Here is a 27729-nt window from a genome sequence, read left to right as displayed (position 1 = left end):
GCGCACCGCATTATTGGGCGCAGGCATGCTAAAACATACGCTAGCTTAAAACATACAGTAGCATGCATGCACGCTAAAACAATGTTTTTATAAAGGCAGAAGGAGCAAAACTGAGTTCGCTTGCACTTCATTGAAGTATTTAACAATGTACTCACATTATTTTTTGATCGATCCTCATCCACAAATCCATCAAAGTCCTCATCTTCTGTAACCGAAATGAACAGCTGGGCAAGTTCTCAATCAAACACGCCAGGTTCGAGTCAGTGTCGTTGCCGTGCAAAAGCTCAAACAACAGTGCAAGCAGACACGTTAGCCCAAGCATCCACAATCCATTCACAAATTGGGACGTAACTCACCCGGCGCTGCCTCCTAGTCCTAGTAAAGCTGTGTTCGCCATCTGTCATCCATGGCTCCCATGCCGCTCACTTCACTTTGAACGCCCTGTTTACAGCGATGTCCAGCGGTTGGAGTTCCTTCGTCAAGCCTCCCGGAATGATGGCAAGCCCCGAGTTATTGCACTCAGTCGAATGGTGACTGTGGATACGCTTCTCCCGGCTGTTCTTTGCTCATTAATCCATTGCTCGAGTTGGCCTTCCAACTCGGGCCACCTCGCCTTGTTTCCGCGTTTTGTTTTTCTGTTTTTTCCGCGGAAACTCAGCTTCGTCTTCTTGACTTGGCGAAGCTCGTTTTCCTGCTTCCTCCACTTGCGAACCATGGATTCGTTGTTCTTGAATTCTCTCAAGGCTGATCGATTCCCATGTTCCTTTGCGTAACTGACAGCTTGCAGTTTAAACTGTGCTTCGTAAGCGTGTCTCTTCGTAGGTGCCATTTTTGGGGGTCCTTAGCCAAACCGATGTCAGTCAGTCAAGCGGTTAAAAAAAAAAACACCCCGGCGCTATATACCTACTGGGGGCGTGGCTCTAGCGTCCTACTTCACGGACCCTTCCCTTGTCCTCAGCCACGTCCGCTTTTCCTCTGCGTAAGCAGCGTTTTGGCAGGAAATGCTAAAAACATTTTAAAAAAAAAAACAGTCAAGCGGAGCGCTCATCACACAACAACACTTATAGATGTTGGAACTCGGTGCACACATAAGGCGTGCTGCACTATAAGGCGCCCCGTCCATTTTGGAAAAAATGTAAGACATTTAAGTGCGCCTTATGGTCGTGAAAATACGGTATGTGTTCGCCCTCATGACGGCCCTCCGAGGGAAACCATAACTACGATGTGGCCCGCAGCAAAAATGAGTTTGACACCCCGGCTCTAAAATATCTCCTTCTTACATTTTTTGTTGCGGCGACTTTTGCGGTACATGTGTGAGAGTCGGTCACCGGCTGTAATTTGTTCGCAATTGTCCAGTTCTGTATAGTCCAGCTGCATTGCTTAGTGTGAGGCTGCCTTTACACTCGTGTAAGTGTTTCTATGTAACCATTTTGATCAGACGCACAAACATTTTTTTTTTGTTGTGGTTTCATCATCAGAGATAAAAGCATTCAGAAACGTGGGATAAAATCTTTATCAGGATAATAAAATCCCCGGAGAAGATTTTCTTTGACGGAATGTGAATGTTTGAAGTGTAAACAGAATCAAAATAAATGTCTATGAATGTTGATGGGAACAAAAGGATTCATCATTACGACAGTGAAAGGGACCATTTAAAAATACACAAAGCATTTAGGGCCCATATGGATTGAAAGTTTGCTCCTGCTACAAGCTTCAATTGTAAATTGTAATTCACTTTCATGCTTCACTGGTAATGGTAATTTTTTTTCACTGAGAGGTGTTCAGGCTAGTCCACTGATATTATAGACGGGCCATTTGGCAAAACCTCAGAAAACTGTCACTTAATTTATCAGTTAATTGGTATTTTTTTGTGATAAATGTCCACTGTTGGCTGGCAACCAGTCCAGGGTGTACCCTGCCTCTCGCCCAGTCAGCTGAGATGAGATCCAGCTCACCCACGACCCTGATGAGGAAAAGGGCTATACAAAATAGATTGATAGATTTTATAAATGTTGTTTATATGGATGACAAAAACCACTAACAAAATTGTGTGGGTTTTTTCAGGTAAAATAAAACTCTAAATGCTCAAGTATTCCCGACTTAAAGGAAATGGCGGGATTCTGTTCAGGGGAACTTGTGTCCTTGACATTTACATTTATAGTCAACAAGCTGTTCCACTGATGTACAACGTATGATGCAGCCAAGCAAAGTTGATGGCGAGCCAACAAAATATGTCGTGGAACCTCATGGCACAATAGTGACTACTTGCGCATATGGTTGAATTTAAAATATTTGTTTGTCCATCTGTCCAATCATCCATTTATTGATTTATCTGTCGGTCTGTTTGTCTAATGACCTAATGTAACACTCATGCCAATAATTTTTAGTTAAATAGTGCTAATATTTAGCTCCACTCTTTATAACGAACTAGTCTCTTCTTCTTTTCCAAACAGTTTATTCATAATTAAAACTAAGTCAAAATGTTATATTGTATCATCTACCAAGATCAGTGTTTGTTTGGCCTTTTGCATTGTTTGGATTAGATTTAGTTTTATTTCGTGTTATGTCTTGTTTTCCTTTGTCCCATATTCATGTCTTGTCTGCTCGTTAGGGTTTCATCTCCAACTGTTCTCGGCAGCCCTGTTCCTTGTGTCAACCAATCAGCTCCCTTCAGCCATTCATGCCTTGTCCAGGTGTGCCTCGTCGTCTTGTCATATTGTTGGTATTTAGTCCCTGCTTTCTTTCAGTCTGTGTCAGTCCATTGTTGTTGCTGTCGTCATGTCATGTTTCCCTAGTCATGACATGTTAGTCAATTAGTCAGTTCTATGAGGTTGACTGGTTAGCCCATCTGCCTCACAGTTCAGAGGTTGTGGGTTGAAATCCGGGCTACGGCCTTCCTTTATGGAGTTTGCATGTTCTCCCCATGCTTGTGTGGCTTTTCTCCCGCTACTCCTCCTACATTCCAAAAGCATGCATGGTAGGTTAATTGAAGACTCTAAATTGCCCGTAGGTGTGAATGTGAGTTTGAATGGCTGTTGGTTTATGTGTCCTGCGAGTGGCTGTCGACCAGTTCAGCGTGTAACCTGCCTCTTGCCCAATGTCAACTGGGATTGTCTCAGGCGCACCCGTGACCCTGGTGAGGAAAGCAGTACAGAAAATGGATGGATGGATGATTCTATAACCTACCTTGTTTGCCTTTTTGGGGGGAACAAATACCTTTTTGGACGGTGGCCGACTGGTTAGGACATCTTCCTCACAGTTCTGTGGAGCCGGGTTCAAATTCGGTCTCGCCTGTGTGGAGTTTGCATGTTCTCCCCATGCCTATGTGGGTTTTCTCTGGGTACAAAACATGCATAGTAGGTTAATTGCAGACTCGAAATTGCCCGTAGTTGTGAATGTGAGTGCAAATGGTTCTCTGTTTCTATGTGCCTTGCGATTGGCGACCCTATTGAGGATAAGCGTACCGGAAATGGGATGAATGGATGCATACCTTTTTGAAATATACCTGCTCCCCTGCCTCAGTTCTCCTTCTTTCCTGCATTTGTCAAACATGAAATCATATCGTATATAAAATTGTATGCAGTAAAATGATTGTTACGCTTACAATTATCCTTTTAGCATTAATTGACTATATATTGTTGCCATAAAATGAAAAGTTTATTTTTATTTAAGAAAACAACAATAATCATTCCCTGGATTTGGAGTACACACGTGATTTGGTCATTTCACATTCGCTACACATCAATTCTCTTATTTTTTTTCCCCCAGCAGTAAAAACTTCAATTGATAATTAAAATATACTGCATACTGTATTCTAACAGTGCCGTTTCCTTTGTAGGCAGGTCGTCAGTAAGACAAAGATATGTTAAATGAGCTTATTAGTGAGGGCAACGGCGTGTCCCTTTCCTGGCAAAAGAAAGATGCTGAATTATTCATTGGTCCAAGAGACAAAGCAGACATACTGTGTTCTTGAAGAATCTCCAAAGTGCCCCCTGACCTCGTGAAGGCATCATTAGGAACAGCGGGTTTAAGTATGATGACAAAACACGCGGAATAGGGAGCGCGTTCCGTGCTATGAGCTCAGTGCAGGCTTTGCTAATGAGCGGATCGTTTGGTCACACGTCGGACGAGCACCGTGCAAGTGTTTGAAGTGTGAGCGGAGTTCATTGTGGCTGCCCCTCTTGATTTAATGCAGCCTTTTATTTCTTTAGCCAAACAGTGAAAACCAGCTAGGAGGCACACAGTAAAATGAAATTAAAATTGTGTGATTGGACGCAGAGGCTGCACCGAATAAATTAGCCTTTCAAGAGCATCTTATGTGAATTATAACCCCGTGGAGATTCTCGTTCCCGTAACAAATGCATGAGTCTGTGTGTGCGAGTGTGGCATGAACGTGTGTCTTGTGTGTGACATCGTAAGCTCATTAGTTTTCTTCTTGCCAACAGATCTGCGACCTGTCATCACTTCTCCCAGAGAGTGCGTCTGAACCCAAAGAGGCTTCAGAGCACCCACCCACCCCGGTCTCCCTCTCTGCTCCTCAGCATCCAGCGTTACTATTAGGTGAGTGTTAGGTCACGTGTCTCCTGCCATTAGCTGATGTGTTAGTGTCTCAATCTTCAAGAGCTCCACTTAGTTTGCGTGTAGCTACCACTCTTAACAAGCACACTCGGAGAGCGTGGCCCTCCACCGTGGTTTAAACACTTTTCACTTGGCAAATCAATGAGGATCTTAGTAGCTAAAGGGAGGTGAGCTTTTATCCATAGCCATAATTTTTGGGGGATTCGAGTGAACAAAATGTGATTCAAGTCTAGTGCTCACAGGTGCATAAATAGTCATTTGCAATGCTAAATTTAAATCTACAGATACAAATGCATACACATTGCAATTTCATTCAAACCTGGCTTTAATATGACAGAATTTGTTTTCCTTTTTCGCTCATTATAAATCCATCCATCCATTTTCTATAGCGCTTATCCTTATCAGGACTGTGTGAGGGCTGGAGTCAATCCCAGCCAGGGATCCCAGGTGACATTGGACGAGCGGCGGGGTACACCCTGGACTGTTCTCCAGCCAATTCGCAGGGCACACCACATATAGACAAATGACCATTCACACTCTCATTTTAAAGCCTTTAATGAATGCATTGTTTTTGGAATATGGGAGGAAGCTGGAGTACACGTAGAAAATCCAAGCAAGCACGGGGAGCACATTTAAACTCCACAAAGGAAGGCCAGAGCCTAGGTTCAAACCCGGGGCCTCTCGTCTGGGAGGCAGACATGCTAAACGCTGGGCCGCAGTGGTGCTATAAATAAATAAGTAAATAAATATAAAACATATTTTTTTAAATATTTGAATAACAAATAGCAAATGTAGAAGTCATACAACTGTACTTGTTTTGCATAAAAAATAATTATTATGTTTTAATAACCAATAAATACAGTGCTTACCACTCAAAACTAACATTGTTTGACAAACAGTAGCATTAGGCAGCACAATGCCTCTGTGTCTGTATTCTCTGTAAAGATTGTCACATCCTTGGAACAATTCCAATTAGGGATGAGCACTGGACTACATTTGTAACAATGTGGGGACAATACATTGATTATTTGTTGTTTTATAATCTTCTTTTCCTTTCGGCTTGTCCCGTGAGGGGTCACCACAGCGTGTCATCCTTTTCTATCTAAGCCTATCTCCTGCATCCTCCTCTCAAACACCAACTGCCCTCATGTCTTCCCTCACTACATCCATCAACCTTCTCTTTGGTCTTCCTCTAGCTCTCTTGCCTGGCAGCTCCATCTTCATCATCCTTCTACCAATATACTCACTATTTCTCCTCTGGACGTGTCCAAACCATCAAAGCCTATCTAACTTTGTCTCCAAAACATCTAACCTTGGCTGTCCCCCTGATGAGCTAATTTCTAATTTTATCCAACCTGGTCACTCCTAGAGCGAACCTCAACATCTTCATTTCCGCCACCTCCAACTCTGCTTCCTGTTGTCTCAGTGCCACTGTCTCTAATCCGTACATCATGGCTGGCCTCACTACTGTTTTATGAACTTTGCCCTTCATCCGAGCAGAGACTCTTCTGTCACATAACACACCTGACACCTTCCTCCACCCGTTCCAACCTGCTTGGACCCGTTTCTTCACTTCCTGACCACACTCACCATTGCTCTGGACGGTTGACCCCAAGTATCTGAAGTCCTCCACCCTCGCTATCTCTTCTCCCTGTAGCATCACTCTTCCCCCTCTCCCCCTCTCATTCATGCACATATATTCTGTCTTACTTCGGCTAATCTTCATTCCTCTGTTTTCCAGTGCATGCTTCCTTCTTTCTAATTTTTCCTCCACCTGCTCCCTGCTTTCACTGCAGATCACAATGTCATCTGCAAACATCATGGTCCACGGGGACTCCAGTCTAACCTCATCTGTCAGCCTATCCGTCACCACTGCAAACAGGAAGGGGCTCTGGGCCGATCCCTGATGCAGTCCCACCTCCACCTTAAATTCGTCTGTCACACCTACAGCACACCTCACCACTGTTCTGCTGCCCTCGTACATGTCCTGTATTATTCTTACATACTGCTATTCCACTCCAGACTTCCACATGCAGTAGCACAGTTCCTCTCTGGGTACTCTGTCATAGGCTTTCTCTAGATCCACAAAGACACAATGTAGCTCCTTCTGACCTTCTCTGTACCTTTTTTTTTTTTTTTTTACATAAACATCCTCAAGGCCAATAATGCATCTGTGGTACTCTTTCTAGGCATGAACCCATACTGTTGCTCGCAAATAATCACTTCTGTCGTGAGTCTAGCCTCCATTACTCTTTCCCGTAACTTCATTGTGTGGCTCATCAACTTTATTCCTCTATAGTTGAATGGTTGTTTGTCTGTATGTGCTCTTTGATTGGCTGGCGACCAGTCCAGGATGTAACCCCTCTCTTGCCATAGTCAGCTGGAATCGGCTCCAGCTCACCCAACTCACTCACGAGGACAAGCGTTACAGACAATGGATGGATGGATGTTTAACTGCTAGAACTGCTGTTTCTGTGCCAGTGATGTATTGAGCAGAATAATGCTGCTCTCAGGAGTTTGCCATTGCGGACGTCTGCGTGAATAAAGGCCATAGGTGATGTCTTGTTTTTGTTCTTTTGACTGTCAACTACTTGAGAGTGAATCAACAGTGTTTCTGCTGGTTGCAGCCAAGTGGTACACTTGGCTTACAATTTTAAGACGTGATTATCTATCCATCCATCCATTGTCTGTACCGCTTATCCTCACTAGGGTTCCGGGCATGCTGGAGCCTATCCCAGTTATCTTGGTGTGAGAGACAGGGTACACCCTGAACTGGTCACCAGCCAATCGCAGGACGTGATTAAGAAACACTCATTTTCTCACAATATACTGATTTCTTCTTTTTTTAATTTTTTTTAATTTTTAACATTCAATTTATTGATTAATTTATTATTATCCCCACCCTTATCAAGCAATACACACGTTTTGTACCCGAATAAAACATTTCCATTTAGCTATCAAGATCCTTAGTCATAAGTAGAGATGTCAAAAGTACTGGTATTCAGTACTTAAGTAAAAGTACACGTACTTTTGCAAAAAAAAAAAAAAAAAAAAAAACAACTCTGGTAGAAGTACTGAAGCCACTCCTTTATGTAAAAGTACAAAAGTACACACTTATAAATATACTTAAGTGAAAAAGTAAATAGTAAATTGGCATTTTTCAACCCAATAATAAAATACATATAGTGAGATGTTTGTATCTCTCCAGAAGATTGGCATGCTTTCTCTGGGGGCAACAATTGACAAAACAAAATGAAAAGACGAACATTTATTTGTTCTATTGAAATCAAGTTCTATACAGGAAAATTATACTCTTAACAGTGAAAAGAAAATAGTTTGATTTTGTTTTGGCAGTGGGTCAATAAATGTGTTGGAATTAATGCTCAAACGTGATATAATTCACTGCCAGTGAGCCAGACTTAACTTATTTGACTGTGAGGGAATCAATAATTTTTTAAACCTGTGTTTTTTCACTTAGTTATGAAATGGTGCACTCAGTTGCTTCAAGATCAGTTCCACTTAACTGACAGTATTCTTAACAATCATTCAACAGACCAATTGAATATTATGCCCATATCTTGACATCACAACTCATGACCTGCATAGAAACAGCAGATTTTCACAAATCGGATAAGATTTTTTAAAATTTCTATAATGTTTAATTACATTCACAAAAACAAAAGTGTGATTTCTAATGCATCAAAAAGCTTAACCAGGAAGTTTCACACCAACAAACACACAGATTTACCCACTCCGTTGCAAACACATCTGCAAAAAGATATTCAGGATATTGACACTTTATGTAACAGGTCAGCCGAATAGAAGATGACAGGTGATGTGCCAATCCACTCGTCCAGAGCAGTTGACGGTGAATGGTCTCATCACCAGAGCAGTAAAAACGTTCTTGTCAATCAAATTGCGCCTCTCTTGTGTTTAACAAGATTATTTCAGAGGACGGCCCAGACTATGAAAGCAGCTGTCGCCTGGTGTAACACAAGTGCACCTAGATTAATCATCCTGTTAAGGAAAGGAACATGACAGTAACCTTTGCCTGCTCGGATGGACTCCTACTTAGAGCAAGTGACGCTCTGATTGATTTTCCCTCACTTGTGAGTGAACTACAGTACACGCAGCAATCAATGCAGAAGATTAGCGAAACATGTGAATGTCGCTGTTATTGGATACAGTCGCCCAGATATTGAGCTCAATTCATACGAGGCACCGAAGCGCATGCGGCACACATGTAAAAGTGTAAGTCCACAGAGTCAAGGGGGTTATTCTCCAGAGATGGAGGCAAATAAAGACAGCACAGGAGTCAGAATTCCTTGTCATTATTCTCTTTTCTACTCCACAGTGTTAGTTGCTTTTAATGCAGTCTTTCTCTCAAAGGCGAACATCAATTTAGTGGCTTTACTTCTAATAGCATGCAGGTATTAACTAACCTGTGCCATGCTGCTCATGCTCATTCTTTATTCTTTATCCCCATTTGCTTGAATAAGACCTGAGGATGGTGGGAATTCATCACTGTCACCATCCTCCCACCGTACGTTCTCTCCCCTTACATGTACGTCTAATGAAATAAACTGCAGGTCTCAACAAATCACCATCTTTGTCACTGTCACTGTTGAGGGTTGAAGGCCTCCCCGAAGGAGGCAAAGCACAGAAACATCGCAAGGAATTGTCTTGGGAATTCCAGCTACTTTACTCTGTCTCAAGCTGCATCCCATTAGTAAAAATGATTAAATAACTCTCCAAACTAGGTTTGGAAGAGAAAATAAAAACTGTACAATCTTCTGTCTTATCTTATGTGCATCAGGGTCATAACATAGATATTCTCATTGAATATATCCAGATACACTATCTTTGTAAAGTATCTTCAGACAGGTTGTAAATTGTTGTGTGACTGCAGGATTTTATTACGTTTGTTCCCTGAGTTTATCTTAAATGATTAGATTGTGCACATTCACGCACTGATTTCTCAGGTGAAAATGGTTAGAAGCCTTGGCGGAAGTCTGTTCTGTCATTGATTTGTCAAACACAACATTCTGTAAAACATTGCATTTGGATGTTTTTCATTGGGTAACTTTTCTTTGTTATTCAAGCAAAAGCAATAGGATGAATGTTTTAATGTTAAGGCCCAACACTGTTTGGATGTGGGGTGGTAAACATTTACATTATTAAGAGGACAAAATTATTATTTAAAAAAAATAATAATAATAACTCCACGGTGGCACTGTAAAACTGTTCTGGCATAAAAGGGATGCAGATTCTCCATTCTGCTTGACCTAGCAGGGAACAGGACAGGTCCCGGGTTTGTATCGGTCTTTCAAAACATCATGTCATGACTGACTGATTCTCATCAGAATACAGTGGAACATCAACGGTCAAGGGATCCGGGACGCTGGTTTGCATTTCAAAGTATAGGAAATAGTAATGTCAACACCAAAAATCCTTTATTAAATGTTCAGGTAGGTTTTTTTTTTCTTAAAGTTCATCCAAGTGTTAAAGAAAAAAAAAAAAAAAAGGAAGAAATCTCTGGTAATAGTGAAACGTAATATCAATCAAACAACCAGTCTTACTTTATGCATCTTCCAGGGTATTTAGTTGTCAGACCTCACCTTTTCCCTTTGGAACGTGTATTTCAAAAAAGTGTTAATCCTTTGATACTTGCGGAACTAAGGCCTTGTAAGGTACACCAATGTCTTACTTGACATCATGCACTGTGGCAGTTCAAACTCAGAAGTTTTATGGGACTTCCACGGCATGTTTCCCAGGATGTTTTGGTAGAATTCTGACTTGAGAACTTCAAAGTACACAATCCAAATCATTGTCTGATTTTGTTACTGTTTCAGATTGAGTGATGGGGCCACTTGTTGCTCTGTCGGACCTGCTCCTCGTTTTGGGCTTGACTGCCCACGTATGGACTCTTAACCCTGATGACCCCAACGTCTGCAGCCACTGGGAAAGGTCAGCATGTTTCCTCCTCTGCTAATATATTCCTCCTCTGCTACACAAGTATACATACACATACTGTGTTTGTGTATATATATAATATATATGAATGAATGACAAAAAAAACGGTGCAAGGATGCAGCGGCTTGTTGAGGCTGCAGCCTCTTTTGTGAAACGGGTTCTCTTCACTAGTCTCAGATCCATTCTGGGCCATTACAGCCATATTGATCTGCCACAGCCTGATTTGTGGCACTGTGAGGGATGGGAGGAGTTGCAGCATCAAATGAAATACGCAGGCAAATTGATCAGGCTACTCCCATCCCGATCAATCACAACAGCAAGAGAGCCAGAATAATTATTAGCTGCGCTGGGTTGTGTCACTAATGAGAAATAAGATGGAATCATTTCTGTCCTCACGAGGGAGCGGAACGAAAACTATGAAGATATATTATCTGAATTATTGCCTGACCAAGGTGAGGGTACTTAGGATTGCATTTCCACCTTGTTGGCATTGATATGAAACACATAAGTGGGCTTTGCTCATGGCTTTGTGGTCCTCCAATATCCACCTGCATACATCAATAATATGAATCACCAAAAAGGTCCTTTGAGGCCTTTATTAAATCGGTTTCATTGCAGCGGTGCATACGCAGGACCTTTTACTATCATGTTTTTCCTGCAAAGATACAATGTACTTTTTCTTTGACTGCACTCATTTGTCTTGTTTTTATTTATTTATTTTTTTAGCTACGCCGTAACCGTTCAGGAGTCTTACGCTCACCCGTTTGACCAGATCTACTACACCAGGTGCACAGATATCCTGAACTGGTTCAAGTGCACAAGGCACAGGTATGTTGGAAACGGTCTCATCTGTCCACATGTTTGGTTCTGGCCATTTACATCCATCATATACAGCCTGGTGCATCTCAATAAATTTGAATATCATGGAAAACTCCAATTATTTTAGGAGTTCAATTCTAAAATTAAAACTCATATTATACAGATTTCACTGCACAATATTTCATGATTTTATATTTTTTTAAATTGGATACTTATAACTTACAGTTAACAAAAACCCTATATTAGGAATTACAATGACATTAAAAAACAAAATGATTTTTCTAAATATAGAAATTAAGTAGAGACTGGCCTTCTGAAAAGTGTATGGATTTAATGAATCTGTTTAATATGAGTTTCACTTTTTGGATTGAACGACAAAATTAAATGAACCTTTGGAAAATGTCTTAATTTGAGATGCCTCTATAGTGTACTATAAAACTAACAGGATTTTACAGTGCTGTATAAAAATTGTATTCTACCATTAGACCATATACTGTACTGTATAACTGTCATGCCAAGTACAGATCTCATCCAAGGCTGAACTGTTAATACAATTGTGAAGTGTGAAGTTTTTTTTCACATACAGCGGTATTTTTTAAAAATAAATTCGGAACCTGATGTTCCACTGTATCGCAAATTATTTTCACGCAAATCAAAGCAAAAAATCGGCTGAAGCCTGGCTCGTATCTCAAAAAACTATTACGTTTGTTTGTTAGCAAGCTTTTTCCTGCTTCATATGGAAAAGTGCTACTATGAATCTGGGGTGGGTGATTTCATTGATGCCATGCTGACAGAAACAACAATTTAACAGGTTTTCCTTCACCATGCAACAACATGCTGTTGTTTTGCCTTTCAACAGTGTCTGTCGCACTAGTTACTGTTTTACTCCATCAAAATGACAACAAATCTAAGACGCGCATAATTCAATACAAAAATAAGTGCTGAAATAAAAAAATATTATTTTTCATCACCAGTTTTGCGTATACGTACTGTAATTGCAGTCCAAGCAAAGTGACTTTCAGCAATTAATGTCCTTTATGTAGCGGAATAATTCTCATTTTGAGTCGTTTAGACAGTAGGTGGCTGAGGTTGAAAAGTTGGCAACACACAATTTTACACTACCAGACACAGTTATTGTTGTTTCATGTCCCAACATAAATCCTATTTGGTTGCCCAAAATGTTTTGGCTCAAGACCCTCATAGGAAATTAGGTTCCTCCTTGGGACCCAAACTTACTATGATAAATCATTTATTGGGAAAAAATCCGCATGTACTGTACATCACAAGTCAAAGGTTTGGACACACTGTTTTCATGCTATTAAATGAAAATGTGTGTCTGCTTTAACTTTTGAAAAATACTAACTAATGATAAATAACCCAATTGATGTGAATCTGTTGCAACAAGCATGAATGGAAAAAAAAAAAATCAATTTTCCCCAAAAATGTCTTCCTGTTTGATCAATAAAATACCTTACAGCGTTTTATTCTGACAACTGGCAAACCAAATAAAACATGGGGACCTGAAATGCTGTTTTAGAAGATATCCGACCCAAAGTAATTGAAGTGAAAGGCAAATTGACGATGGTTAATTTGTCCTAGTTAGAGCAATATTCTTGTTGTTGTTGTTTTAATCCAAGAGAGTTAAAGTAGTTAATTTTTTGTTCAATGTTGGCTCTCTACTCCGATACTGTGGACACTGCGTGCAACTGATGGGCTTCGGGGAGACGTCATGCTTCACTGGCTCCTTCACTCCTTTCTCCTTTAACAATATATCAAAGCAAAAATGTTCCATGTTTGTCTTCCTGCCCCTCGGGAGCGGTCCCACATACTGTACGTCGCATATCCGTCTCACCATGTCTTGTTTCCTCAGGATCAGCTATAAGACAGCTTACCGGCGGGGAGTGAGGACCATGTATAGGCGCCGCTCACAGTGTTGTCCTGGTTACTTTGAGAGTGGAGACTTATGTGTTCGTGAGTATACTTTTTTCCTTTTTCAGGTTGTCATCCAAACGAGTGATTCTCAACTGCTGTCACCTTCGGAGCCACTTTTATAGACGTTAAGAACAATAAAGAAAATGTGTCGTTCAAAACTAGCCTTTGGAAACATATGGGTATCTTATTTATAATGTTCAAAGTGCCTATCAGAGCACCTTATTTCGAAACTGCGGATGAACTTCATAACAAAAATGAATATACTGTGGATATAAAAAGTCGACACACCCCTGTTCAAATGTCACATTTTGTGATAATAAAAACGAGACAATGATGAAACATTTCAAAAACTTTTCCGCCACTCTGACCTATAACCTGTACCGTTTTGACAGAGGACGTAAATATGAAGTAAGAATGTGGTTGCACAAGTGTGCACACCCTTTTATAACTAGGGATGTGGCTGTGTTCAGAATTACAAACTTATCTTAAATGGTAGTCATCACACACCTGGCACCATTTAAAGTGGCTCTGATTAACCCCAAATAATGTTCTGATGTTCTAGTAGGCTTTTCCTGACATATATTAAGGTTTTGTTCTAGAACTGACTGTTATGTGTAACCTTTCAGACTGTAATTCCCACCCCCTTGACGAAGGCCCTAGTTCCAGCTGAAGAAAAACAGCCCTAAAGCTTAATGCTGCCACCAACACGCTTCATGAGCAGAGTTGTGTTTGCGCCAAACATACCTTTTGGATTGATGCCTAAAAAGTTCAACCTTGTTTTCAATGGACCATAGCACACTTTCCCACATGCGTTTGGGAGAGTTCAAGTGAGCTTTTGCAAAAGGTAGCAGGGCCTAGATGTTTTTATTTGCTTTATTAGATAAGGCTTCCCTTTTTTCCATCCTGCTGCATGGCGCAGACATATGAAGAAGTAGATGGGAGATTGTTGTCACATGTACTAAAATGCCTGTACTTGCCAGAAATTCCTGCAGCTCCTTCAGTGTTGCTGTCAGCCTCTTGGCAGGCTCCATGAGCAGTTTTCTCCTTGTCTTTTCAGCAGTTTTGGAGGGGGTAATGTCACGGTTGTGCCATATTTTCTCTACTTGATGTTGACTGTCTTCACTGTATTCCAAGGTACATTTCATCCCAAGGAAATTATCTTGTACCCTTCTCCTGATACCTTTAAACAATGAGATCCCGCTGATGCTGTAGAAGCTCGCTGTGGACCATTGTAAGATGTGACAACCAAAAATGTCAGGAAAAGCGTACAAGAATCTCTTAACTTTATTTGGGGATTAATTACAGGCACTTTAAATAATGGGAAGTGTGTCCTTACTCCCATTTAACCTGATCTTGAATTTGATTGGTGAACTCTGAACACAACCACATCCCCAGTTATAAGAGTGTGCAACTGCATTATCTCAGTTGTTTGTTTTTACTTTCCTTACTCGAGATTATTTATTTTAAATTGAGTTTTTTTAATTATTTTTTTTAATATCACAAAAACCTGGCACCCGATAAGTGGTGTGTAGACTTTTTATATACACTGTAGTAAAATGACAATTGCATAAAACATGGCCACCAGTGTGGTACAGAGGCATAAAGAATATGAATGTGCAGTAACACAACTCAACTAATAATGTTTCTGATGTATGCCTGTCAAAATAATGTTGTTTTCCATATTAAAGTCTGACTTTGGCTGACATGTCAAATATTTAACTGTACAGGGTGTCCTCAGTTTACGATGGAGGTCCGTTTTTACGGCGGAAATCGGAACATGCTGTAGTCTTCCACTGACACTGTTAACAAAGTAGTAAAGTCATAATAACTGTAAATATTTGTAGGAAAAACTGTTGTAGGCCATAAATATAAAACAATGCAATGAAAAACAGTAACTACGGCGTTATCATAGCGTGCCTTCTTGTGCCTCATGTCCACATTCTGCACAAACTAGTTAATTCGTAACCTCAAAACTTCGTATGCCGGTAAAACAAGGATCCCCTGTAATTTTTTTTACCACCTGTCCATGACTCACTCATGATGGGTCCACAACCCCTTTTTGGGTCCCTACCCACCACTTGGGAATCAGTTCTAAGCATTGGAAGTAGAAGATTAAACATAGGATGACTTGCAGATAATCAGCCTCCCAGGCAAGCACATCCGCCCATGGGCTAATGCTTTATTATACACAGCCAAGAACACTTCATCAGCACCTCCTCTGTTAGCGAGCCGCCATCCGTGTGGCTTTACTCCGCTTTAGATGACTGGGCCTGATTTAACACGCAGGCATACCGTTTTACACTGCGGACCGCTCTCTGTATGCTCTTCCAGCTAAATTAGTTTAACTGAAGCTGTATAACAATGCGAAAACGTAACGACCCAAGTAGGTCCTGGTGGCAGACAGAGGAGGGGCCATTAAAAGCAATCAGTTTAAAAAGCAGAAGCTGTGGAAATGAGCCTGAAGCAGGATGCTGAAAATAGTCCTTAACTGATTAGACAAACAGAAATATAATAGTTTGATTTATTATTATTATTATTATTTTTTTTTTTTTTCAACCTGGGGACCCCTGGGGTTCCGCGAGCCATAACTTGGGGTCTGCAAAATAGTTTTCAATAAATAATGTATAATTTTTTTTTAAAAAGTGTGTACCTATATATGGGGACCAGCACACCCAAAACAAACATATTTAATGGGTTTATTCTCCCTACCTTAGCTTTGGAACAATTAAAAGCTCTGTTATAATTGTAACATATTACATAAATCTGGCATCCTTGCATGCGTGCAGCATTTTTAGCTCGCTTATGCTATTTTCTAATGCAGAGTTGTCATGTGAGGCAAAATGGCCTCTGCAACATATTTGAGGCTTGGAGGCACATACTATATCGCGGGTCAAAAATGTCCAGCATGTCAATATATCACTGCTTTTGCAACGTATAAATGGGCACCATGTCTTTGGCAATGCTTATTGTGATCGACTTTGTGATTACCTCTGGCTCCTTTCTTGTCATATGGGAAACAATGTGAAAATGTTCCTGCTAATATGTGCTTCCTGGTGGGAATTAAAGTTGTTAGTTGCTCAACAAACAAAAAAACAGTCACTACCCCAACAACCCAGCAGATTAAATGGATGGATGGTTCAAATGTACCCACCAAGTTTTGTTGTCTGGCAAAATTTTCAGTACTGTTTTAACTAAAGTACGCCAAGCTATCAACTATTCCAGGTCACTAAGTGAAACAGTCTCAGTTTTATTTCCGCTTGTCGCACACACTTAGGCGATAAGAGATGTCTGATTCGTGGAGGTATCGTTTTTGTTTACGACAGCCACTTTGTCTTCATGTCTTGTCTTTGCTACTGCATCTAAAGTTTCTCTTTACAGTATTACGCTATAATAACTTTTTAGCCCTCATTTTAGCACATCTAAGGAGATTTTAAAATTTATAACAGAGCTGATATTAAATTATTAGGGTTATACAGGGAAAAAAAAAACTAATGAAAACGAACTGGTCTTTCCGTTTCAAGCCTGGCTTATCCTCCCAAGCTTGACCTTCAGTATGGTGAAAAACTGATCACGTAATTGAAAACTAGCTGCACGCTCCCGGTTGCAACGTTTGGTTTGTAAAGGCCTATTGTTTGCGCTGCGATCTGTACTTATTTCTACTGACTAAACTTATATCCTCTATTTTTGTGGATATTCTTTCCAGACAATGTTCTTATTCACTTGGGAAGAAATTGAAATCTCAATCTAGTATTTGCCAGACCTTTTGCACTCCATGTGAGACTTACTTTTCGCTTGTCCTTGTCTTAGCTTTACTGCTCTCAGGGTGGCACAGCCCCTGGAAGCAGGCCAGCAAAAAGGCTATCCGCCTGTACGATCGTCAGGGGGTCTTAAGGAGTGAGTCGCAGTTTGATCAATAATGTATTCATTAACCAGTTGACCGACAATAAAGTTATGTATTCATTGAATACTTTTTCAGGGTGTTAACCAGGGGAATCTGCAAGCCTGGGTGGCGCATTTCACGAGTAGTTAGGTTTTACTTTGATTTGATGTCAAGCTCAGAGGAAAAATGCCCCCCCTCCTCCACTTTGGGACTCCAGGCACTGAGGGGCCGATTGGGCAGTTTAGATTTCTGCTGTCTTTGCAAACTGTTTCAACCCTTTTGATCCTAGCGCTCTCACTTCCAGGATTAAGAGATTTGTACTCCCCGAGCCGTTTTGCATGCAGCGACAAAAGGGGGGCATTATAGCGTGGATCGACCCAAAATGAACTCAATTTGTCTATTTGAGGACACTTTGTTGGGTGCATGTAAAATAGAAGCTTTTGTTGTGTTTTATCGTAGCGTTCCCATTCTGATACTGAATAAATAAAACTGTTTGTATTTGAAATACGTGACTTCCCAAATCAGTGATTCCCAACCAATGTGTTGACTGAAATTATCCAATTTCACTTAATTGGCCAGAAAGTTATTTATGTACTACCAATAATCCATCCATATCATGCCATCAATGTATAGTTACAGGCAGAGCAATGACATGCTCCTTCACTCGATGGCGGAAGTCACAATTAACCTGTGTATCCATCCTTTGTGTTCAACTTAACAGCCCAGGTTTCACACTGAATTCATAAGTCTGTGTGTAAATTGAGATGAGATCATCATCATATTTCTGAATTTTTTATTATTATTTTTTTTTGTGTGAAATTTTTGTTTGGTGGTGTCCTGTTAGATTTTTCAAATATAAAATAGGTGTTCGATAAAGGTTGGAAAACTGGTTCAGATGTATCCGTTATATCTCGTTACTGTTAATACAGTATATTATTAATCATTAATAATACAGTACTGCAAAAATAAATAATAAACAACTGCAGCAAATGAGAGACATTTGTCTTGGATTTCAATGAACCTAATTTACCAAAACAATTAACAATTAAAGCAATTTCAAAGCATCGCTGACACCAAGTCAGCCAGCTAGCAATCTTTGAGTATGTTACCATTCTGTTTGTGTGTAATTCGAGTTTAAGGTTCACCACTGCAGCGCTTCATGAATGCAGTGAGTGACCTTTGATCTGTCAGAACCCTTTCAACACCTTAATCAGAAACTCGCCCGTGCAGAGGCTGTGAAGAACTCATTTCATGTCTAATAAGGCTGATGGTGATAGTTGTAGAGAAGCAAGTGTGAGGAACTCACTAATAATATCACTTGGTAGCCACGCAGGCCGACGGACTCTTTGGCTGTGTCTTTGTAAACAGGCAACATGGCTCCCGCCTGTCCACTGCTACGTGATACCAGCCCTCTCACATGTCTTTGGTTGCTGAATTAAACAGATTTTGTGAGAAGTTTGAGGCAGTAACACAACATGTTTCATTTTGGAGAGATGAGTTTTTTTTCACCAGAACAGATTTCTGTGCCTTTGATATCTTTTTCATCCTGACTGTTGCCTTTTATTCATCCTTCAAAGACAAAGTTTTTGAAATAGAGTCATCTCCTCCCTAGATAGAAAGTTTGGATGGAGTATGTTTGATATGTGCTCTCGTAGATTGATTTCACCATAGAAGCCATCACAATATTTCACTTCACTTTTGCAGACACAAAGTAAAGCACTTCTTCAATAGCACAAACACAATTGTGTGCATGCCCCTTGTGCAGTTGCACTCACAATGATTCAAAGCCCATTACAATTCATATTCCTTTGTCAAAGTTACAAACAAACAGTACTTACAATTAAACACTATTTCTAGCTCAACTAGGGGGTGAACCGATTAGCCTAGCCGATGAGTCGATTTTACTACTCTGCGTTGACGATGAAAGCTTCAGGACTTCTGAACTATAATGCTCCGTGCAATAGCAAAATATCCAGCACAGTTTTCAAACGTGCACGGGTCCATGACTATTACAATAAGATGCTAAATAGCTTCAGCAATGCTGATCGGCACCAGTCTTTAATGATTCATATCTCAGCTGTACCTTGGAACTGGCTGTGACGAACAAGGGAAGCGGCGCAAACTGAAGCGCCATCTTCGTGGCGAAAACATGATTTCCAATGATGGTCGGACATCAACTGTGTGCTCTCAAGAACTTTAGTCATCATAGAAGTTGTGTGGTCCTACACCCACCAACATGACAACATTGAAACCCACAATGACGTCAGCGTATACGGCCTTTGTACGCTACAAGCATGTTGGAAAAATGTTACCAAAAATGAGACCAGTCTATCCTTAAATACAATAAAAGCACAAGTGAAATAACAGAGAAAAAGAGAAATGCTGAATCGTTTCTAGCCTGGTTATGATGTACCGTCTTATAACACGCTATGTTAAGAAACACAAAATGAGACTGGCCGGCTCGTCAAAGAGAAAACTTGTGGAATTACAACAACTAGATCAGTGTAATGGTGAGTTGTATTTTTTATCTTTTGTTTTTGCAAAATGTCCTTACGTGATACCGCTTTGTGCCAGCGCACATAAGGTTGGGGACCACTGTACTGCATTTAACAATATATATATATATATATTCACATATATATGCGGCACGGTGGCCGACTGGTTAGAGCGTCAGCCTCACAGTTCTGAGGACCCGGGTTCAATCCCCGGCCCCGCCTGTGTGGAGTTTGCATGTTCTCCCCGTGCCTGCGTGGGTTTTCTCCGGGCACTCCGGTTTCCTCCCACATCCCAAAAACATGCATTAATTGGAGACTCTAAATTGCCCGTAGGCATGACTGTGAGTGCGAATGGTTGTTTGTTTGTATGTGCCCTGCGATTGGCTGGCAACCAGTTCAGGGTGTACCCCGCCTCCTGCCCGATGATAGCTGGGATAGGCTCCAGCACGCCCGCGACCCTAGTGAGGAGAAGCGGCTCGGAAAATGGATGGATGGATACATATATATATATATATATATATATATATATAAAAATATCAATGATGTCATTGATTAATCGACTTCGACCCAACTTAAATCACATAAGCATCAACTACAAAAAATGTCTACCTGTAGTCGTTAAGATCAACACAGCTCATGGTACAGGCGGCCCTTATTTTTGGCACCTTTTTCCTGTCCTCAAAAACAGAAAAACACAGCACTAGCAATATCTTTTTGTCATAAATTTGGAAAGAGAAAAAGATAGTGGTTTGACTATGCAAGACTATACAGTAACTCTTATTAACATAGAGCTGCATATTCACCAATTAGTTCCATTGTTAACTGCTCTGATAACACCTCTTGCACAATGAGCAAGATTAGCCTTTTATCGAGATGGAAGACTCAATTTTCAGATTTCTCAGAAATGAGTTTTGCGGCGTGATTCATGAATTTCAATTAAAATGAAAAGACCTACTCCTGTTTGATTATGCCGTCCCTTTTTTGGGGAGTACCATTCAGATCTCTCGATGAAGTGTGCACTTCATCTTTTCTCCCTGGGCTAAACTTCATTTCCATGTTTCTTTTTTGTGACACGTTTGCATTTCCCCTCCTGGTCGCTGATCAGAATTTGCTGATTGAAACAAAATCAAATCAGCTCATTGTGGTGACATTGAATTCGTCTCCTCATTTTGAACACTCTGCATATCGTGGCCTCATTGATTACAGGTAGTCGATCTTGCAAATTCGTCAGCACAAACGCTGGACAGACTCCTCTCTTATTTCTTTTTTTCCCCCTGCTTCATTTTAATTAGACACTTTCCTTGCCAGATTTCTGATGCTCAGAAATCTGCCTTGCATTATCTTTCAATCTCTGGTTTACCGTTTTTGCCTCTGGAGCATTTCTGTGATGAGCAGCGGCTTGTGGCCGTTTGGGATTCTCCCTCTTCCTCTCTTTTCCGGCCTCATCTCTCTTGCTGGCAGCGGATCCTAATCGAAGGCTGATTGAGTGATAATCTATTGTTGTACAGTTCAGGCATGCTGCCAGCTCCTGCTGACCTCTTCGTCTGCGGGATGGGATCCATGATATCACACACAGAGCTGGTAAAAATCAACTCAAAGCTTAGTGGGCCGTCATGTTGTCTTATTACAAGCCTTGATATAAGGCCGGAAAACAAAAAAGCAGAATTTGGACACTGTACGTGTCACGTGTGGGGAGTAGCTGGACCCAAGAGCAGGCGGAGGCAGATGTAAAATGATGACCAGTTTATTGAGGAAAGGTTACGGAGGTGGTCCTGGATGTGTTGGCAGGCAGTGGACAGAACAGGCGGCTGGCTTGGTGGCAGGAATGACGTGGGTCAGGAACACAGGGGAGCACTGGGAACGAGGAGACACAAAAGTTAACAAGGGAACAAGTGGCTTACTTGAGTACGGTGGGCCGTGGTACCGCTAGGAGAGGCTGCAATACTTAGGCGAGGATTTCCGGGAACAGGCAGGCTTATATACACCGGTGGTGATGAGGCTGATTGAAGACAGGTGCTGAAAACAGAGAGGGGAGGGGGGAGAGAGAGGACACACAGCGTCCTCCCGGCTCCGATAATGGAACTGCAGGGCAGTATATGACAGTCCGATCAGGATCAGGAATCTGTTTGTTTTGCTGCCCTTGGCTGTATCATTCCACCACAGGACAAGTGCATGAACTGCTGATTCCCATCACGCTTGCTTTCTTTCCCCAAGATAAGAGAATGTTTGTCTTAACCCAGCAAGCCTCATGACCTTGTCTTCTAATTTTGCTTTTTCATGCTAAGTGCCCATCTTTGCAATGGATTTTATTTTGTTCCATAAAACACCAACAAAAATGGCAAAACGTCTACCTCGCGGATCGTTCCAAGCTCCTGAACACACTTACAGGAATACAAATAGGATCCCAACGGTCGGCTACTGTGTTGCTCAATAAGAATGATCAAGACAACACGCACACACACACACACACACACACTTAGTAAACATCGCAGTGCTCGGCCTCGCTGTATTCAAGAATGAGTACATGACAAAGCACTGGCTGATCAAATTAGAGAGGATTTACAGCTCGCTCTGTCATGCCTCCGCCTGCTTCTAACAGCTCGATCTGGGAAGTAAAACTATGTGATAAACTGAGATGTTGATGAAGTCCCCTCTCTCTGGAGAAATTGTTTAGTCTGCTGTCAAATAATGTAGATAGATGTTGAATATGAGTGTTTAACAGCTATTTCCCCACCTTGATACTTACATTGTGGGCTGTTTATAACCTCATTTAGCATTTAAAGACAATCTTAATGTTAGCCCTCATTACACACATGTACAGTGCTGCTTTTGTATTACTTTTTCAACATTGTATGTATGTATGTATGGCGTATGCAGAGCAGTGGTTCTCAAACGTTTCATACACACACATATTTACCCATTGCCTAGCTTTAAAAGTTTGACATGCGTAGGAGCTCCTCTTCAATGCGATAGATAGGACAAAGGCGATATTCTCCTTTGCTCGTGTAAAAAGTCAAAGATGGACAAAATTCAAATCTTTTTCTTGTGGCTCTTATACGGGATCTCTGTGTAAAAGAGACATTTTGATATATGATTAAATAGGATGATCTTGATGTCTCACATCAAAATGATGTCTAAAAAAATGGTATTTGGTATTGGTGCTTTCATTATATGGGTTATTATGGTGTTGTAATGCTGTTTTATACTTGTGCATGTGCTTAACACACTGATAACCTACACTGGTGCTGACACACGTGTGTGTGTGTGCGTGCGCACGTGTGTGTTACAGCTCTGTGCACAGAAGAGTGTATCCACGGCCGCTGCGTGTCTCCTGATACCTGCCAGTGTGAGCCAGGATGGGGTGGACTAGACTGCTCCAGTGGTGAGTGCATCTGGCCCCCTCTCCCCACAGTCACTATTAGTTACTTAGACTCATTTATTCCTAAATGGCTTTCACAGCCTTTTAGTTTAGAAGCATTTGCCTCAGTGTACGCCTACCGCAAAGCTACTTAGCTTTGTATCCTTTCTTCTTTGCAAACACAGCCAATGGAGCAGGTAAGTCCCAATGAATTCATTTTCATTTGCTGAAAGTGGAAGTGATATGCTTGATGACTCTAACGGATGGATGGATGGCTGCAACCCCCCTGTGTCTCACGAGCTCACTGTTATGATCTTAATCGTGATTAGACTGGTGCCTGTCCCTTGTGGCTGTGCAATGATAAATCAATGCCTAGCTCTAACAAGCCATAACGTCGGCCTTTCGATTTAGTGGGTTTTTAACACAGTTTGCAAAACAGCAAAAAGATAGGAAGGTGGAGTCAGGCTCATCTGCTGTACAATCAGATAAATCCCAGATTCTCACTGATGCCACACAGGAGAAAAAAACATAATCTATAAACTCCCCTGTTGTAATACGGTAATGCCTTGAGAGATGAGTTTAATTTGTGCTGTGACTACGCTCGTAACTCAAAACACTCATCATCTGAAATTTTCTTCCCCCACTGAAATGAAGGGCAATACCATCAGCTCCAACCTCCCCCCAAAAGGGGAAAAAAAGCTCTCTATAGTATCGTCCGTTATAAAAACATATCATAATAACATAGCTGAATTGAATGCAGAGTATTGAGCAGTTCATGCATCGTGATGAATTCATTGCGGCTCCTGATGGTGTGTGCAACTTAGCCACCGGGCAGCAGTCTAATACAGTCATGCAGACAAACAAAGTGGTCCACTCACCTACTGTAAGTGACTCAGTAATCTGCAGTGATATTAGTCTACTGTAGGGTTTCAGTTTAAACTGGCCAATGACATACTGTATAACACAATCTAATGAGATCCAATACGAGAACTGTATCAAAATAAGCGATTGAGGTATTAATGTGGGCTCATGTTATTGTGTTTATAGTTTGTACTCACCATTATAAAAACATGTCAGTATGAGAGCACGTTATGTGCTATTACGTTGCAAACTTTATGAACAAAAGCCAGACCACACTGCCAACTAGTGTCCCAGTGGTGTAACTGCAGAGCAGCCCTGCCTCCCAAGAACTAAAGTATAAACTCACACTACACATTCTCAGTACACAACAATAAATCAACCTGTCAGAATAAAGAATGAGAAATTATATCAGTAGTGTTAGTGTATGGATCTATGAATTTTCATTAGCAAGAAAGCCATTCCCTTATTAGCAGATGTGTGTAAATCACCTGCTCCTGCATCATTGCAGACTTGCGGTGGGTTCAGTGACCGCCACTCAGCCCCCCCCCCCCCCAACACGCACACACACACACACACACACACACACACATGGGCGAGGCTGCAACAAGGGAGTGCGTGAGGCTATACGGGGGTCCCCCAGGAGACTCGTGTCCCACTCTTGATTGGTTAAAGATGCAGCCGTGTGTGCAGGTGCTTTGCTAATCCAGTTTATTAAGAGACTTGAGGATTGAGACAGAGGCATTATTCATAACTTTGGATTTCCATCGCAGGCGCCATTCCAGGCTTTTCATTTACTAGCTTTCATCTGTTGAAAATGCGGAATGGCTGCCAATTCTCAAATTAAATCTGCCCTCCTTTTTGTAGTGTAAATGGCCTGTCTTGCTTTTTCTGCATACTTTGCCCTGTGAAATATACAGTGGGGGATATGAGTGTTATCAGCTCCCACGTAAGTGTATGGCTCTCACAGGCCACAAAGCACACAGTGGCATAGTTGCCGTACAACACTGTCATGTTCATTTCATTACGTTTGAGGACGGGTATCTAAACTCATATAAAAGCCAGTTCCCTGATTTGACTGCTGGGGAGAGGACACAATGTGTGATGGTTCACATAGTGAGGAATGTGTGAATGTGATTAAGAAGCATGTCAACCAGGCTTGGAGATGAAGTGGGATGTTTAACGGCCTAAAGCTAAAGTGACAGTCTTCCAGCGAGTGATTTGGCTCCCAATCAAAGGCTTGGACCTGGTTTGTGGAGCAGCACCTGGCAGGAAACTGTTTTGTATATGTGTCAGGTGGTGAGAGGAAAGACTCCAACTGTTTGTTGGGGCAGCAAAGTGAAGGCGATAAGCTACGGGAAATTCACAAAGTTGTCTCGCGGCGGAAGATATCGACTGTTTTTTTTTCCCGCCTTGTGGGATCCACCCGCTGATGCCAGAAAATGTTTCCTCCTCTCCCTGGTCTTGAATCAAGAGTCCCACTGGGACCAGAGCTGCCCCGTGGCCTGTATGGAGTCCCAAGGGATTTCTTCCACAAGAACACTGTGGCTAATATAAAAACTGTATAGAGAAGGACACAACAGAATGTTTCTTGTTGACTGTCACAATTCTGAGTTTAGTTTTGAGTTCTCCTGAGAAATGAATTAATGATTAATTGTTACTGCTGGTTTGTGTGTCGTGTTTGTGGTCTTGAACATGTTCTATCATTTTGTGTTTCTACTCTTAGTTCACAGTGGAGAACATTAAAAAGAATTTTTCTGTTTTGATTCTTGTCTACAAAGCTTGAGCTTTCTATTGTTTTGACGTCTTCTGTTTTTATGCAAAAATGTACTTTTGTCTTGTTGCTCAACAGCTGTATTTGCTTTGACATTTAAACTGTGGCAGTGAAAAAATACTTCAAGACAATATAGGGCTCAATAATACAGGGACACTGCTCAGTGATGCCGTGAGAGATCATCAGGGGGCAGTGGAAGATCATTCAATTTCACAGAATTTGTCTGAAAATTATTATTTATGAATTCAAATGAATTCAAATGTATATCTTTGTTTCTCTATCTATGCCAGTGAAGAACAATGACGAGTAGAACAATCCAATGGTATTCCATTAGATGGCAGAAGCTATCATAAACCTGTGTATCCATCTCTTGCCATTCATACAACAGAATAAATCTTGGATTCTATATTCTGTATCAGCTTTGTGTTCAATTGGGCCCAGATGTCAATTTTGACGAGATCATCATTACTTCAGTAGTTATACTTTTTGTGACATTTTTGTCTGGTGGTTTCCTGTGAGATTGTTCTTATGCAAAATAGGTGCCTTTGCTCTATTAAGGTTGGGAAAACACTGCAAAATCTGTCGGTGGAAGTCCTCTTATGGATTCAGCTGCTTGTCTTTAGTCGTTAACATTGACTGTTGTCAATTAGAGTGACAATTTTGTAGTTGTAGTTTGCAACATTTATGGAGCCTCTAAAATTGGAAATCAAATAATGCTGGTAGTGCTATTGTGCTGTAGTATTGGGTATTAATTTGATAAAAACTACATATATAGTTTTGCGGCTTTACATCCATGGGCATGATAAACAAATAATTAACCAGTAAGAATTCTGTCAATTGTGCACAATCGATTTTTGTGTTGTGCTGCTTGCCTGCAACCGTGTTATGACACAACTTCTCCAGACAGCATTATTCTGCTCAATGCAACACTGGCATTGAAACAGGAGTTCAGAACATTCAGAGAGCACTCCTCCCATCGCTATAAGAAATGGTTAAAACAAAAATAATAATACAATCCATTAATTGAACATTAGTTTTTCCCCATAGTGGAGCAAGGAATTTTGGTCAAATGCCCTTATTCCTGAGAGTCAGTAAAAAGAAGTAGAACAGAATAAGCCCACCACACAGTTTATGAAATCAAATGTGGTTGTCAGCTATGGTGCATGTGGTAACATATTCCTCCCCAATCGTCTCCAAACGGGACAAGTGTGGGTGCAACACACGTTTAACTGATGACTGCGTCCTAAGAGCATTTGCTAATGGGGAATTGCCACAGGCTGCGGGGCTACTTGCTTAGGTTATTGTCAAAAACAAACAAAACAAAATAGTAATATTATTCCAAATTAGTATTTGGAATCAGTGTTGGTTTAAATAGATTAGAGTGATGTATTGTTATAGTTTCCCGACTTCCACAGCATGGTTTCAGTTGCCACTCACTGACGGTGTGGATGGTTGTCTGTCTCCATATGTGCCCAGTGATTGATTGGCAACCAATACAAGGTGTAATCCCCCTGTAAGATCCAGCTCCCAATAACCCTGAACAGGATAAGATAAGATATAGAAAATGAATGGATGGAAAGATCCTCTCAACATTAGTGTATTAGTGTACCTAATTATTCATCCATTAATTCTCCATTCAGTCATCTCCAGTGCATTTTTATAATACATATGAATGCTCTAATAAATATAACACCAATAAACCACCAAATTGATTTACCTAATTAAACTAACCACTCAGTTAAAAGTATTTCAGACAGTGAAAGTGCCACTTAATTTTTTAAAATATATAACCAGTATTTGAATCTCATACCTAGATCTTTTTATGTTCCAAAAGGTTATGGCCATTGAGAGTGTATTTGATAATCATAACAGCAAATAAAAAGCTATTACATTCCTCATTAGACAAGCATGTCATAAGACACATTCACTGACAACTATAACTGTTTATTTTGTACCAGTTAGGGCAGGATCTCCATGCTGCATTTTTTTTTTTTTTGTATTTCACTTTTGTTTAGTGTTTTATTTCTCCAGGGAGTAGTAGTATATCCAAAGCTCTTTGTAG

At 40.9% G+C, this 27729-nt stretch overlaps 1 protein-coding gene across 6 annotated transcripts in view; it reads left to right on the top strand.

Moving 5' to 3' along the window:
* The window catches only part of megf11 (multiple EGF-like-domains 11), a 102927-nt gene that overhangs the window by 18835 nt on the left and 56363 nt on the right, over window positions 1–27729 (top strand). For 4 of the 6 annotated variants that reach the window (XR_009788683.1, XM_061774528.1, XM_061774527.1 and 1 more), the window contains exons 2-6: window positions 4446–4560; window positions 10431–10545; window positions 11278–11379; window positions 13241–13341; window positions 22967–23059. Coding sequence is in view for 5 of the 6 variants with exons in the window: in XM_061774528.1 (XP_061630512.1) it covers window positions 10439–10545; window positions 11278–11379; window positions 13241–13341; window positions 22967–23059 (403 nt within the window). In the remaining variant the exon portion in view is untranslated. Of the gene's footprint in view, window positions 1–2611; window positions 2694–4445; window positions 4561–9960; window positions 10047–10430; window positions 10546–11277; window positions 11380–13240; window positions 13342–22966; window positions 23060–27729 lie in introns of those variants that run through there. The other 2 variants (XM_061774525.1, XM_061774526.1) reach the window with 2 other exon arrangements.

The sequence above is a fragment of the Phyllopteryx taeniolatus genome, chromosome 5, assembly GCF_024500385.1.
Source record: "Phyllopteryx taeniolatus isolate TA_2022b chromosome 5, UOR_Ptae_1.2, whole genome shotgun sequence".
NCBI lineage: Eukaryota > Metazoa > Chordata > Actinopteri > Syngnathiformes > Syngnathidae > Phyllopteryx > Phyllopteryx taeniolatus.
The sequence above is the reverse complement of the archived record's forward strand: the minus strand, read 5'-3'. Positions and strand labels throughout refer to the sequence as shown.